This window comes from Pyxicephalus adspersus, chromosome 7 (assembly GCF_032062135.1).
Source record: "Pyxicephalus adspersus chromosome 7, UCB_Pads_2.0, whole genome shotgun sequence".
Lineage (NCBI taxonomy): Eukaryota > Metazoa > Chordata > Amphibia > Anura > Pyxicephalidae > Pyxicephalus > Pyxicephalus adspersus.
Window position 1 is genome coordinate 5,310,726 of NC_092864.1, and position 12,519 is coordinate 5,323,244.

At 47.7% G+C, this 12,519-nt stretch overlaps 1 protein-coding gene across 1 annotated transcript; it reads left to right on the top strand.

Moving 5' to 3' along the window:
• Positions 1 to 344: 344 nt before the first annotated feature.
• Positions 345 to 8,876, top strand: LOC140334921 (uncharacterized). Its single transcript, XM_072417205.1, has 4 exons — positions 345 to 602; positions 4,072 to 5,109; positions 7,126 to 7,158; positions 7,977 to 8,876. Exons 1-4 carry the CDS (start codon positions 362 to 364, stop codon positions 8,024 to 8,026), a joined length of 1,362 nt encoding a protein of 453 aa, XP_072273306.1. The 5' UTR covers positions 345 to 361; the 3' UTR covers positions 8,027 to 8,876.
• The last annotated feature ends 3,643 nt before the right edge of the window (positions 8,877 to 12,519 follow it).

Sequence of the window (12,519 nt, forward strand, 5' to 3'; positions counted from 1 at the left end):
GGTTTCCTGCCAACAATATGGCGGAGTCATCTGGCGGCGACCAGTCTTTACGTAGTGACGTGCCGCCTAACTTCCTCCCCACGCCGGACCCGCCTCTTCCCCCTGGCCTGTAGTTGCCCGCGATAGGCTCCACCTGCTGTTCTCTGTTCCGTCTGGTGTTTTCCTGCTGACGTCAGTGGGTGTGGCGTCTCCGCCCAAGCAGACTCCTCCTCCTCTTTTCTCTTTCCCGCTGTGGCATGCAGGCGTGGCCTCGCCTCAATCCCCGCCTTCCCAGCCTTCTCCTCCTATTGTGTATATTCCTTGTCCGGGCTGGGTGTGGTCCCTTTAAGATCCACCCCCTATTGGCCGTTGTGGGCGTGGTATGGAGTGTCCCGCCCTCTATAGGCCCTCCTCCTCCTCCCGGCCGGTGTGGGTGAGGTCTGTGTGTGTGTCGGTGTCTCCGGTATTTCGCTTTTCTCTCGCTGCGGTGACGATGCACAAGGAACCGGTGGCCCAGGATGAAAACAGCAACCCCCGGGAAGGGCAGGGGAACCGCAAGAAAGACAGACTGAGCCCCAGCGAGCACGACATGAACCACATCAACCGCAGCCGGCCCAAGACAGGTACCGTACGGGCCTCAACTACTGGGGGGAGCGCTGGGGGCTACAGGCCGCACTGCTGGTACCGGGATTTACCAGAGATTACATTACCGGGACTAACCAGAGATTACATAACTAGTACCGGGACTAACCAGAGATTATATTACGACGACTAACCAGAGATTATATAACTAGTCCTGGGACTAACCAGAGATTACGTTACCGATACTGGGACTAACCAGAGATTACGTTACCGATACTGGGACTAACCAGAGATTACGTTACCGATACTGGGACTAACCAGAGATTACGTTACCGGTACTGGGACTAACCAGAGATTACGTTACCGGTACTGGGACTAACCAGAGATTACGGTACCGGGACTAACCAGAGATTATGGTACTGGTACCGGGAGTTACCAGAGATTACATTACTGGTACCGGGGCTAACCAAACACTGCTCTACTAGTACCGGGATTAACTAGGGACCCACCACTACTACTGGGGCTAACTAGAGACTAACTACCCTACTAGCACTAGGACCCAATAGTGATTATTCAGCTAGTACTGGGGCCAGTTAGGGGTTATACAGTTACTGCTAGAAATCATTTAACTGGTACCAGTACTAACTAGTGATCATCTATTATCAATGCTTGCTCCAGGACTGACTCAAACTAGGCTACTAGTAGACATTTGTTTGCTGGAGCTTGGACTAGTGTCAGAGATATGTAGACTGCTAGTGCTGGGATTACCTGGTGACCAAGCTTAATCCTTAGACTACTAGTGCCAGGGCAGGATGATTAGGGATTGCCATCATAGGACCAGGACTAGTTAGTGATGTTCTTGGAATAACCTTACTAGATCTATGCAGCTAGTTCCCGGATAACAAACCAGTGACTGCAGGGCCACAACCTGGGCTGAGGATAACCGGACTGCTAGAGCCATAGATAGCCGACTGTCAATGGAACCAGCGGGGGCTGAGACTGCTGACTATTCATGGATTACTAGTACCAGACTGACGGGTTACTTATACCAGGACTAACTAGTCCAGCAGCAGACATACCTGTGCTGGGAAAACTGATGCTGCAAATACCGCTCACCTAACTTTAACTAGTCCTGCTGAGTCGGCGGGAAATCTGGGTCACATGATCGCCCTCTTGTTATTGGGCTCCTCTATATAACACATGAGGCTAAAATATATCAAAAACCATTTTCATGCTGGGAGTAGGAAGTGCGGCCAGGCTTTTATATCCTATTAGTGATGTGTCCCCTTTACTTCCTGTCTTGGTGACACAACAGGAAGTGAGGGCAAATTTCTAAATTTAAATCTAAGGATTTCAATTTCACCCCATTGACCAATCTGAATGTGGCAGGTGCTGGTGTACTATCAATCCCAGCATGCCTTGCGGAGACTAGAACTACAACCAAAGTGTTGTTGATTAGATTCATAAAAGCCTGGGGCCCCAAGGGCCACACATGGACAGCTCTGTTGCTTGGGAATGTTAAATTAAAATAGATGAATTACAACCCAACCATTGTTATTGTAATATTGCGCTCCGTCCAATCATAGCGCAGGATTCTGGGGACCCCCCAAGTGTTAAATTTTATCTATAAATAGATACATTGTATCCCCGCCTGCCTGTTGATGTGTAAATGAATAGGGGGGGGGGGTTACTCCTCCCCACTGTGCTCAGAATTCCTGCAATTTAAATTTCAAACAGCCATTTGCTGCTGCAGCCATCTTGCCGGCATTGCCGAGCACACGGAGGGGGGGGGTCAGTCCTGCCGCTTCCTCCTTCCTGTGTCTCAGGGTGGAGCCGGCTAATATGGCCGCTCAGCAAATGCAACACTCAGCCGTTTGCATAATAAATCACGTGCTTACGTAACCCCCCCCACGGCTTTTTGTGAATGTTCACGCAGCGTGAAAACGGCACCACGGCCACTCACGCCATCAAAGTTCCCAAGTCGTTGTATTTGTCAACTTGTTGCATGTTTTATTTTGGAATGTGACGCATGCCGGGGGTCTGAGTTTTACATCCCATCGCTGCCAGGGTCCATTTATTGATCCGATTTCTCCTGATGCCGATTATAAAGTCACCTGTGTATGTGTAATGCGCCTTTGTGCATTGTGAATGTTGCTAATTAGATTGTAAGCTCTTCTGGTCAGGGTCTTCTCCTCCTCCTGTGTCACTGTCTGTCATCTGCAACCCCTATTTATGTACAGCGCTGTGTAATATGTTGGCGCTATATAAATACTGTTTAATAATAATTACAGTGTGCAGCATTTCTGGTCTTCTCTTGAATGAATTGCGTTATTGCGACAAATGTAAATGGTCCCACATAAATCTACACCAAAGAACACAAGTGTAATATATTGCAGCTTAGTGGTCCTTAGATGCAGCGGCTGCATTAGTTTTCTTTTGTAGCCTGAGAATATTTTCAGAAAATGTTGATCGTACAGAAATGCTGCGTCCTGTCGGCTGACCTGCAAGCAGAAAATAATGCATTTGTGGGATTTACTAATCCTATCTGCCGCCATGCAGTGGAGCTGAACAGACACGTGTTTGTGGCTGCTTCTGTAGATGAGGGTCAGTTAGGACACCGTGTGTTACTGGCAGGATCACCTGGGGGAAAATAAAAGGAAGAGAGCATTGAAAAAACTAAAGTGCCTCATTATATGAATATCTCCGGCATAGGAGTGTATGGTGCTGTAATGTTTGCATTAATGAAAGGGATATTCCCACATTTATTTCTTAGCCTGACCACAAATCTTGACATGTGTGCCCTGCAGATTCTGGAGCCGCTGAGTATTGGGCTCTAATAATGCATGGGTGGGCCCTGTGCAGGGTGTTGTGAATATATTGTGCGCCACTCTGCTCTCTCCTTCATTGAGGTTCATTATAGGCGCAATCAAATCATAATGTAGGACGCATGATAGCATGCATGGGTGTGAGCGCAGGCTCCTCAGTCTGTGGCACATCTCTGGTATGTATGGGGCCTTGAAGGTTCAATACAATGAACCAGAAGCATTGCACGTCACTGGGAGTACAGAAGAATACCCGGTATGGGGGATCATGTGACTCGCTCCCTCGCCTTACTGTCATGTGACAAAGCTTGTGCTTGATGATTGGTAATGTGGGAACCAAGTTCTGTCGCATGGGTTAAGGCAAAGAGTCCAACTTGGAGAGTTGAGGAGCAAAAGCAAAATGCACGCTGTTAGGATGAGCCGCCGGTTTTGCACTTTGTGTCAAAAGTAGGGGTTTGATGCATGGGCCCCCCATATTCAGTGACTCCCCTTTGCTATCTGCTACAGTAACACATGCTAATACTAATGACAGCTACTCTCATTTCTTGCGGGGGTGTCAGGGGACCGGTTGGGTAGAAATTCACCCCAGCGCTATCCGATGGCCATTTAATCCTAAACTTTTTTCAAAATTTGGTAATCATTCCTATAAGACAACAATACTCACCGGATTTTCTTCTTCATTTTCTAGGTTCCTGGGATTCTAACGGATTTGGCCCTGAGATCGAGACGCTGGCCGGACGCACGGAGGAGAGCGTTCCCCTCAGCCCCTCCAACTCCCTCAATCTCCGTCACCTGCGCGGCTGTGAGAAGGATCTCTCCGGACGGCAGCACCACCACCGTTCCCCTTCCAACCACTACCATCCCAATTACTACTCCTCACACCACCACCATCATCATCACCACCACCACCGCACTTCCTACTCTAGCCAGAGAAAAGGCTACTGGGACTATGAGAACCCATACCGTGATGGGAAACGTAGAGCTTGGGTGCCTCGGCCTGGCGGGGGACCTCATATGCAGCGTCCCAGAAACCGCGAGGCCTTTAATTCAACAGAGGGGTCGTGCGACGTAGAGGCCAGGCCTGAGCAGACCTCCGTAGAGAAGAATAAAAGTTACCAAGGGGTCTCCCGCCAGTCCTCTCCCCCGACAGAGAAGGAGCAGACCACGGACAGCTGGGTGCTCTTCAAGCCGCTGCCGGTGTTTCCCGTCGACAACAGCAGCGCCAGAACCTCCCCTAAAATCAGCTACGCCAGCAAGGTGAAAGAGAACCTGGATGGCAAAGGACTGGTACCTAGTTCAGCACTTAGAACCTCCAATACGCCTCCGAGCTGTGTGCTAAATACTACACAGACGGGACTTGGTAGCAATAGCTCCTCCCCAGCCCCCGCTCAATCTACAAGCTCACTCTCCTCTTCCTCCTGCTCCTCTCTCTCCTCCACACCTCCTTCACCCGTCAACCAAGAGAACCTAGGAGCCATTTTCCAGAATGAGTGGGGGCTGTCCTTTATTAACGAGCCTGGAGCTGGCCAGGCCCCAGAGGAGGCAAAACAACCACAAGAAGAGACTGGAGGTGGTACCGGGTTTGAGGGTGGAGGAGGGGACCTCTCCCCGGCATCTGTACTGATGCGTCTGTCAACTGGATTCTTCATAGAGAGCCCCGAGCCTGAGGAGCCCAAGATGGAGAACTTCAGTGACTGGGAGGCCATGGTGACCTACAGTTTGCAAGGTAAGGCACAGAATGAGACCTGGAGCTATGCCGTATCGAGTTTCAGTAACCGCGACCTTCAAATATCATCATCTGTGTGTCCCAAATCTAGGCTATGGACTGTAGAACACTTCCCAACCATCCTTCACTCCAATGTAGGTGCCTTGGTATTAGCTGGGGTGTAACTTGCATTGGATTATGGGATCGCTGGGTGACCGTGGAACCAGACTTGGAGGTCTGAATGACGTTCAGGTTTTGAGGAAGTGTGTGTGCCGATTTGAGGGGCTCTTTCTGATTTAAACAAATAGTATAAGTACCTGAATCTGACCTTGTATCAGCCTGCTGCAGTCCCTGTACATCAGGGCTGTAGTGTGAGACAAAGAAGCAGCACAAGGAGCCAATTGGTTTTAGAAAATGCAGACAGAAGAACACAGGTTCAACCCATCACCCCTCTTTCCCTGCGCCGCGTGCTCCCTCTGCGCCGCGTGCTCCCTTATTCATTGTGGGTCCATCCACTGACTGAGGCAAAGGATTCTGGGACACGTCAGTCTTAGGCCGTGTCTTCTAAATTATTTTTTACAAATGTATTACAGCAGAGCACCTTTTTAATAGTGTTCAGGGTTCTCCCCAGCCCCTTTTAGCTGGACGCACCACCCAGCACTTTTCATTAGCCACCCGGATGTTACCGAAATGTTGGGTCACAATACTGGGGCTGACGCCTGCCTATAGCTTCTTCCCTCCCAGCTCTGTCCACGCTATGACACCCCAATGGTCATTCATCGCAGCTGAGTGACAGTTCTGTCCATCCTGAGAATGATAATTATGGTAGATGACACTTAGTAAGGGTTAGTGAATTGATCCTCCAGCCTGGGATTAAGCCGTGCCCATCTGGCAGAGCCATGTCCGTATTCTCCTCATCCATTTTTTAAGCTGTAGGTGGGTGGCAGCCCAGGTATTGTGATCCAGCTCCTCAGTAACCACCCAAAAACAGCTGGGTGGTTACTGAAAAATGCCAGGTGGTGCGCCCAGCTAAAAGGGGCCGGGGAGAACTGTGCATGTCATGGAGCGCTATCATGGCTCATAGATTGTAAGCTCTTCTGTGCCAGTGTTCAACGTCGCAACCAGTATTGTGCTTAGAATTTTATTTTTAAGCTGGTTGGGAAGAAGCTGTGGGTGGGTGCAGCCCCTGGTATTGAGATCCAACTAAGCTAAAAGGGGCCTGGGTGAAACACTAAGAACTTTTTAATGGCTCAGATTTCATCTTTAAATGCACAACTGAATTATTTTTATGTCTGTTTGATATGTAGAAAAATGCTGATCCTGCTAGAAATCTAGTCCTGTGGTCTCTGCAGTGATCTCAATTTATTCAGAAAGGACTGCAGCACACCATCCCACTAAGCAATGGAGGTGTTCTGTAAGACAATGGTGTCGTAGGTGATAATATTGCTCCTCCATAGAGTACAGCAAGTTAGCAAGGTCACCCTAGCACAGGACGTACGTTACTGGCAGGATCATAAGTAGAAAAAGGAAGAAGCAGCCTAACACCGCCATCACATTTTAGTAGCTGTAAGCTGCTCATATTGCAATTTCATTCCTTAATCCAGTGTTCTCTACTGCTCGTTTCCTGGGTGCACTTTTCATTAACCACCCGGAGGTTACTGAAAAGTTGGGTCACAGTACAAGGGCTGCCACCCACAACTTTTTCACACCCAGGTTCATACTGCTTAATCTTTGGCCAATTATTGTCTGGCCATAACGTTCACCTCTCTGTCCTCCTACACAGTCATTGTTGGTTACAGAACATGAATAATACCTAATTAAAACAAACAGGAGATGGTTACATCCTCCATGCGGCCATGTGGGGGGGGGGGGTGCTGAGACTGAAATAAGTTTGGGGTGATTCTACTAATGGATTATAATCATTGATGGTTGTCACTCCTCAGGTTGTCCCAGCATTCACAATGACCTTTGATGTATAGATGGATATCACTTTGTTACATTTCCCTATTTATTAATAAATTCATTTTTATTTTTCAGAGTGGAACAAAGTCTGGAACCTGCACAAGAAAGGTGAGATTGTCCCTTACATTATACGTGTGTCCATATCATCCTGGGATTGGATGAGTTTCCGAACAATGAGCTATGTTGCAGCATTGTGTGCCGGCCATTAATTAGTGCCGGCCATTAATTAGTGCCGGCCAATCAGATTCTTCTATTATTATTATTACACATTTATATGACGCCAACATTTTACACAGCGCTGTACAAAATCCATAGTCATGTCACTATGGGCTGAGTTCACTATTACCCCCCAGATATTAACTTTAGGTCCTCGATTTCAGGATGCAGCTGCAAAAGCATCCAAGGTGATAAATAATTGCAGTGTCACCTGTCTGTCCAGGGGAATATAATGGGTCGGCTTATGTGCTGACACCCCTGCAGCTGCTTGGTTTTGCCCACCCTCATCCCATTTCACCTTAGGTGAGAGGAAACCCCACATTGGGATATAGACTTGTCCCACCATGTGACTGTGGCCAATCAGTGGCAGTGTTCTCCCCAGCCCCTTTTAGCTGGGCGCACCACCCGGCTCTTTTCAGTAACCACCCGGCTGTTTTTGGGTGGTTACTGATGAGCTGGGTCACAATACATGGGCTGCCACCCACCTACAGCTTCTACCCGCTTAGTTTCTGGGTTGAGCACTGAGTGGTGTTATCTAATAGGGGTGATAGGTGTGGGGCTCTTATTGGTGGGCAGTTGTGGTGGTGGAAAAGGCACTTTGCCCCCAATGGGTAAATCTCAGGTTTGGGCAATTTTTAATGCTGGTATGAGAACTGTGACAATCTCGCTATCCAATGCCAACCTAACCTGATTTCCATTTTGTCTTCCAGATCCGTCCCGTGTCATCATATACGCAGAGAGTATGGATGGAAAGGGTTAAGGGACACCCAGAAGAGACGACAGAAGGAGCAAAGTCAGACCCTGCAACACACACAGAATTACCCCATACCCCTAAAAAAAAACACACCGACCGCAGCGCGGAATTCAAGATACATCACAGAAATTGTGCCCCATGAATGGCCACTTTACACTCTTCTCCTTCATGCCCTCTTTTCAGAAGGGGTGAAGTGGCATTTCCTGGAGATTTTTTTTGTTTTTCTTTTGTTTTTTATTTTTTTTTTTCTCCTGGCCACGTCTCCGACGCAAGAGGGCCGCGTCATTTGTTGGCCGCCAAGCGGGGAGAATCCCACATGTTCTGGCAGTCGGGGGCCGGGTTGCCTCCGCTGCTGCCCTCAAAAAGTGGACAGTTTCTGGACCGAAGTGAAAATCCTGGGCCGCCGGGGCGGGCGTTGACCGCGGACTCTCCAGGAGTTGGGCTATCGCTTCTCTCTCGTCGCTGCAGAACATGACAGCCACAACTCCGCCTTTCAGCTTTCTTCCTCCTTCCTTCTTTTATTTCCTTTTCCTCTCACTCACCCTGCTGTCTCTGCCCCTGGAGGTTTGAGTTATGTCACCTCCAGGGGGCGCTGCAGTGCAGGCGCATACAGATTATGGCGGTGGACCCATTGGCGGTCTTGACATGCTCTGTAGCGCTGTACAATGCAGCCTCACCCTTCCTCCAGGGATTCTTTGACCTTTTTAGAATTTGCACCTTCCTTTTTTTTTTTTTTTTTTTTTTTTTTTTTGTTTGTTTTTCCTAACTTTATCTTTTTCACAATAGATTGTGGCTGGCAACTGGTTAAATGCCAGCCTGGGATTTATATTGTGAATAAAATCTCTTTTATTACCAATATGCCTTGTAGCATTATCTTTTTTTGGTTTAACTTGTATTTATTTTTGGGATTTGGCTGGAGTCTCATCACTGCTTCCTTTCATTGCCGATATTGTCCCACCCCCATGTTTTCCTATTGGCTAATATTGGTGCCCTTTTTTGGTGGCCAATAGGAAGAGGTGGAGGGTCTGATAACAATGGAAGCTATGGTCAATATTTTGGTAATGGGGTATTTTGTTTTGGAGACTCCCTGGTGATCTGAAGATTTAAATAGGCATTTGGGCATCTGAAGGGGTCTATTCTACAGACCTAGACCCTAAATTTAGTCCTGTATATGAAATTCAAGCAGAAAAAGATAAGACTGAATTCCAGGTACAAAAACATTTAAATATATTCCACAAAGCATATAAATCTTTTGCAAACCTAGAATAAAATAGCACTTTGTGAGAGGGGTCCCCAGCAATCCCACCCACTACAGGCTGGCTGCAGAATTACAGGGGGCGGGGCCCAGACCAGTCACTCTACACAAGAGGGGAGCAGCAAGAACTGGTCTTTATTACAGAGTTCCTGCACAGAGACAGAAGTGTCACATTGAGTTACTGTACAGAGCTGGAAGAAAAGCACATAGCAGCAATACACGCTCACTTTTTGTACTTGTATATACGCTTATCCCTAATTTCATTTTTACTGGCACCATTACCAGCTATATACCGTACATACTTTACTTTTTCTCCCATCATGCAATTTCGGTCCTGGGGCTGAAGAGATGAAGACCTTGATGAGGTCCAAGTTGCAACTTACGCAGGGCAAAAACCTCTCTCCTCATGTGACTGCAATGAGGAGCTTTACCAGCCGATGAGTAACCACCAATGCTGTTACATGGAAGGAAGACGAGTTGCATGCTTCTCATTCCAATAGTACTGCATATTGTACTTCCCTCCTGCTGGTGCAGTTCCATTTTCATATTAAATACAGCATGCTTGATCACTGGGGAGAGGAGACTGAGGACATGGTTCCTCCTGCCCGCAGCAGATATGACATCTCAACCTAGCCAAGTCACTGATTGGAGACCAAATAACACATCAGGAATTCTTTGATGAAAGGTCCTCCTCCCCCACCTCTTAGATTGTAAGCTCTCTGCTCCTCTCTGCTCCTATGTACAGCACTGCTTAATATGTTGGTGCTATATAAATAAGGCTGGATACAACTGTATTGTGCAAATTACTTTGGCCACCCACCACCTCTTGGTGGCGTCCCAATGGGACAAATCGCTTCCACCCCACAACCCCAATCTTCATGCTCAGTCTTTTACTCCAAGTATGGCCGTAGCGCCCCCCAATGGTTGATCGGAGTATGGCAGCCCATGTGCAATACAAAGAGGTTTTTTTTTAGGATTTCAAGCTAAACGCACTTTGTAATATAGTTAGGTATACTAATTCTGAAGACTTGGATCCTGCCATTATTTTAGCTTCCTGACCCCCTATACATCTGGACTCCATTGCTTTGCATGGTGCTCACCCTAACACACCATAAGCATGGAGAAGCAGAGGATGACCTCATCCATTGGCTGTTGGTTCATTGTCCAATGAGAAGACGAGATGAGTCAGTGACCAAGCTATATCACCCTAAACTACGCCAATGTAATATAGCGCCCCAGTGAGCACGCTCAATGCATGAGTTAACCAACCCCCGCAGCAAGTGCTTACTTACCCCCACCCCCCCAAATATAAAGTGTGGTGCCATTTGTGTTTTATCTCTCTGATAACTTTAACACCCAATGATTGTGGGATTCTCAGTTCCAGGAAAAGAATAAAAAATTTGTGTGGACAGTCGGAGCTCCTCCACATTCCTATCTATCAAATAAAAAAAGTGGTTGTGATATTAAACACCACCCGGCAATTGTTTGTCCGACCCCCACCCCCCATTTACACATTGTCCCGGTTCTGTTTTTCCAGGAAGTGTCAGACAGGAAGTGCTGCTTCCTGCCCTCGGCTTCCTCCTCCTCGCACTAATGGGGGAATTCGTGGCTGCCAGACTTAGCAAAGCCACCAGAAGTCAATCTGTATTTAATAAACTAACGCGTTCCGCCATTCCATGAAAAGTTGTTTTTTTTTTGTCTGACCCTGATAAGAAATACACATTGCAGTTATCGCTCTTGTTTCTATGGTAACTGCTCAGGTTTTTTTCAAAGAAATTATTAAGGCCGGCAGGTAAACGGTTAATTCGTTGTTTCTGGAAAATGGTTCTTATTATAGCCAATCGCCAGGTGGCCAATTGCGTTATGGCGGCAGCGGGGACGGTGGCGTAGGATGCATTTGTGGGGGCAGGGGGTTTAGAATGCAGCCATCTTGTGCAGCAAAGCAATGTTGAAGACTTACAGAATTATATTGGGAACCGAAGAGACAAAGGTCAGGAAAGGGCAATGTAAAGGTTGCTGAGGGTCGCCAAGGCCTCTAGTACAGTAATTTTTGTAATGGGTTAGTCCACGCGATGGTAATATACGATGAGAGGTGGTGTCTGGGGCGTCATGTCGGTCCTTGGATTTTTGTATTCCCATTCATTCTTCCCTGACGCCGCCATCTTCTCCTCTTCTTCATCCTACGCCACCCAACCCAGGCGCGAGATCGGGTGACGTAGGATGTAATAAAAACTTGCCGATTCCACTACACGTGCGTGAGATTGGCAAATTTTTTTTTTTTCAAGATAAGGCTCCTTCTGCGCATGCCCGAGATGCACCCAGGAGCCTCCGGGGAATTTTCTGAGTTTAGGGATGCTTTAATGTACTAAAAAACATGCATGACCCATCTGTGAGCTGCAACACATTGTAATGCAAGTATATTTCCTTGAATAGCACCCAGGGGAGTGGTGCAGCTGCACGAGGGCCCTGGAACTGTCCTCAGCTAGCAGGGGTCCCTGCAGAAAATTGCACGGTGCATGCATGCATGCCCATGCACTGGCTGTACACGGGGGGTGGGGTGCATGCTATGAGGTGTCAACCAAGGGTGGGCTTGCAGCCATGGACTGTGCAAGTTTCTACAGGGGCCCCTGCTGGCGGAGGGCTGCCCTTGAAATAAGGGGTGAGAAAGGGAAAGAATGGCAAAAAAGAGGAAAGAGGGCGTTATAAAGATTGGGTTGGGGTGGGGGGAGAAATAGAGGAATGGTAAAAAAGAAGAGTGGGAGAGATGAAGGTAGAGATTGGGGTGGGGGTTTGTTGGGGGCCCCACTAGTGAATGTTGCACAGGGGCCCGCTGTTGTCTGTGTCCACCCTTAATGGCACCATAGATGGGGTTGCATGTGTTAACACAATGCAGGGCCTAAACAGGATTGCCCCTATTCCTGGGAATAGAAAGAATAACTGATATTGGCTTTTTGCAATTTTACCGGTAAATATCAAGCAGTGGTTAGCCCTCGGACTAAATGTTTTGTTTTGTTGGTCTCATGTGAACTTAAATACCCCACTGGGGTAGGGAAGGGCAAGGAATAAATGTCAACACATCAGGGATTTGGGACATAGGCTGACCACACCAAGAAGAATACGTTAAACATTCTTTTGAATGGGCTGCCAATGCAATGGGCCTTCACCATGATTGTTGACACAGCTCATGCCATGCATTGGGGGCCACTCAAACTTAATTTATATATTTTGATGACATGTCGCCATT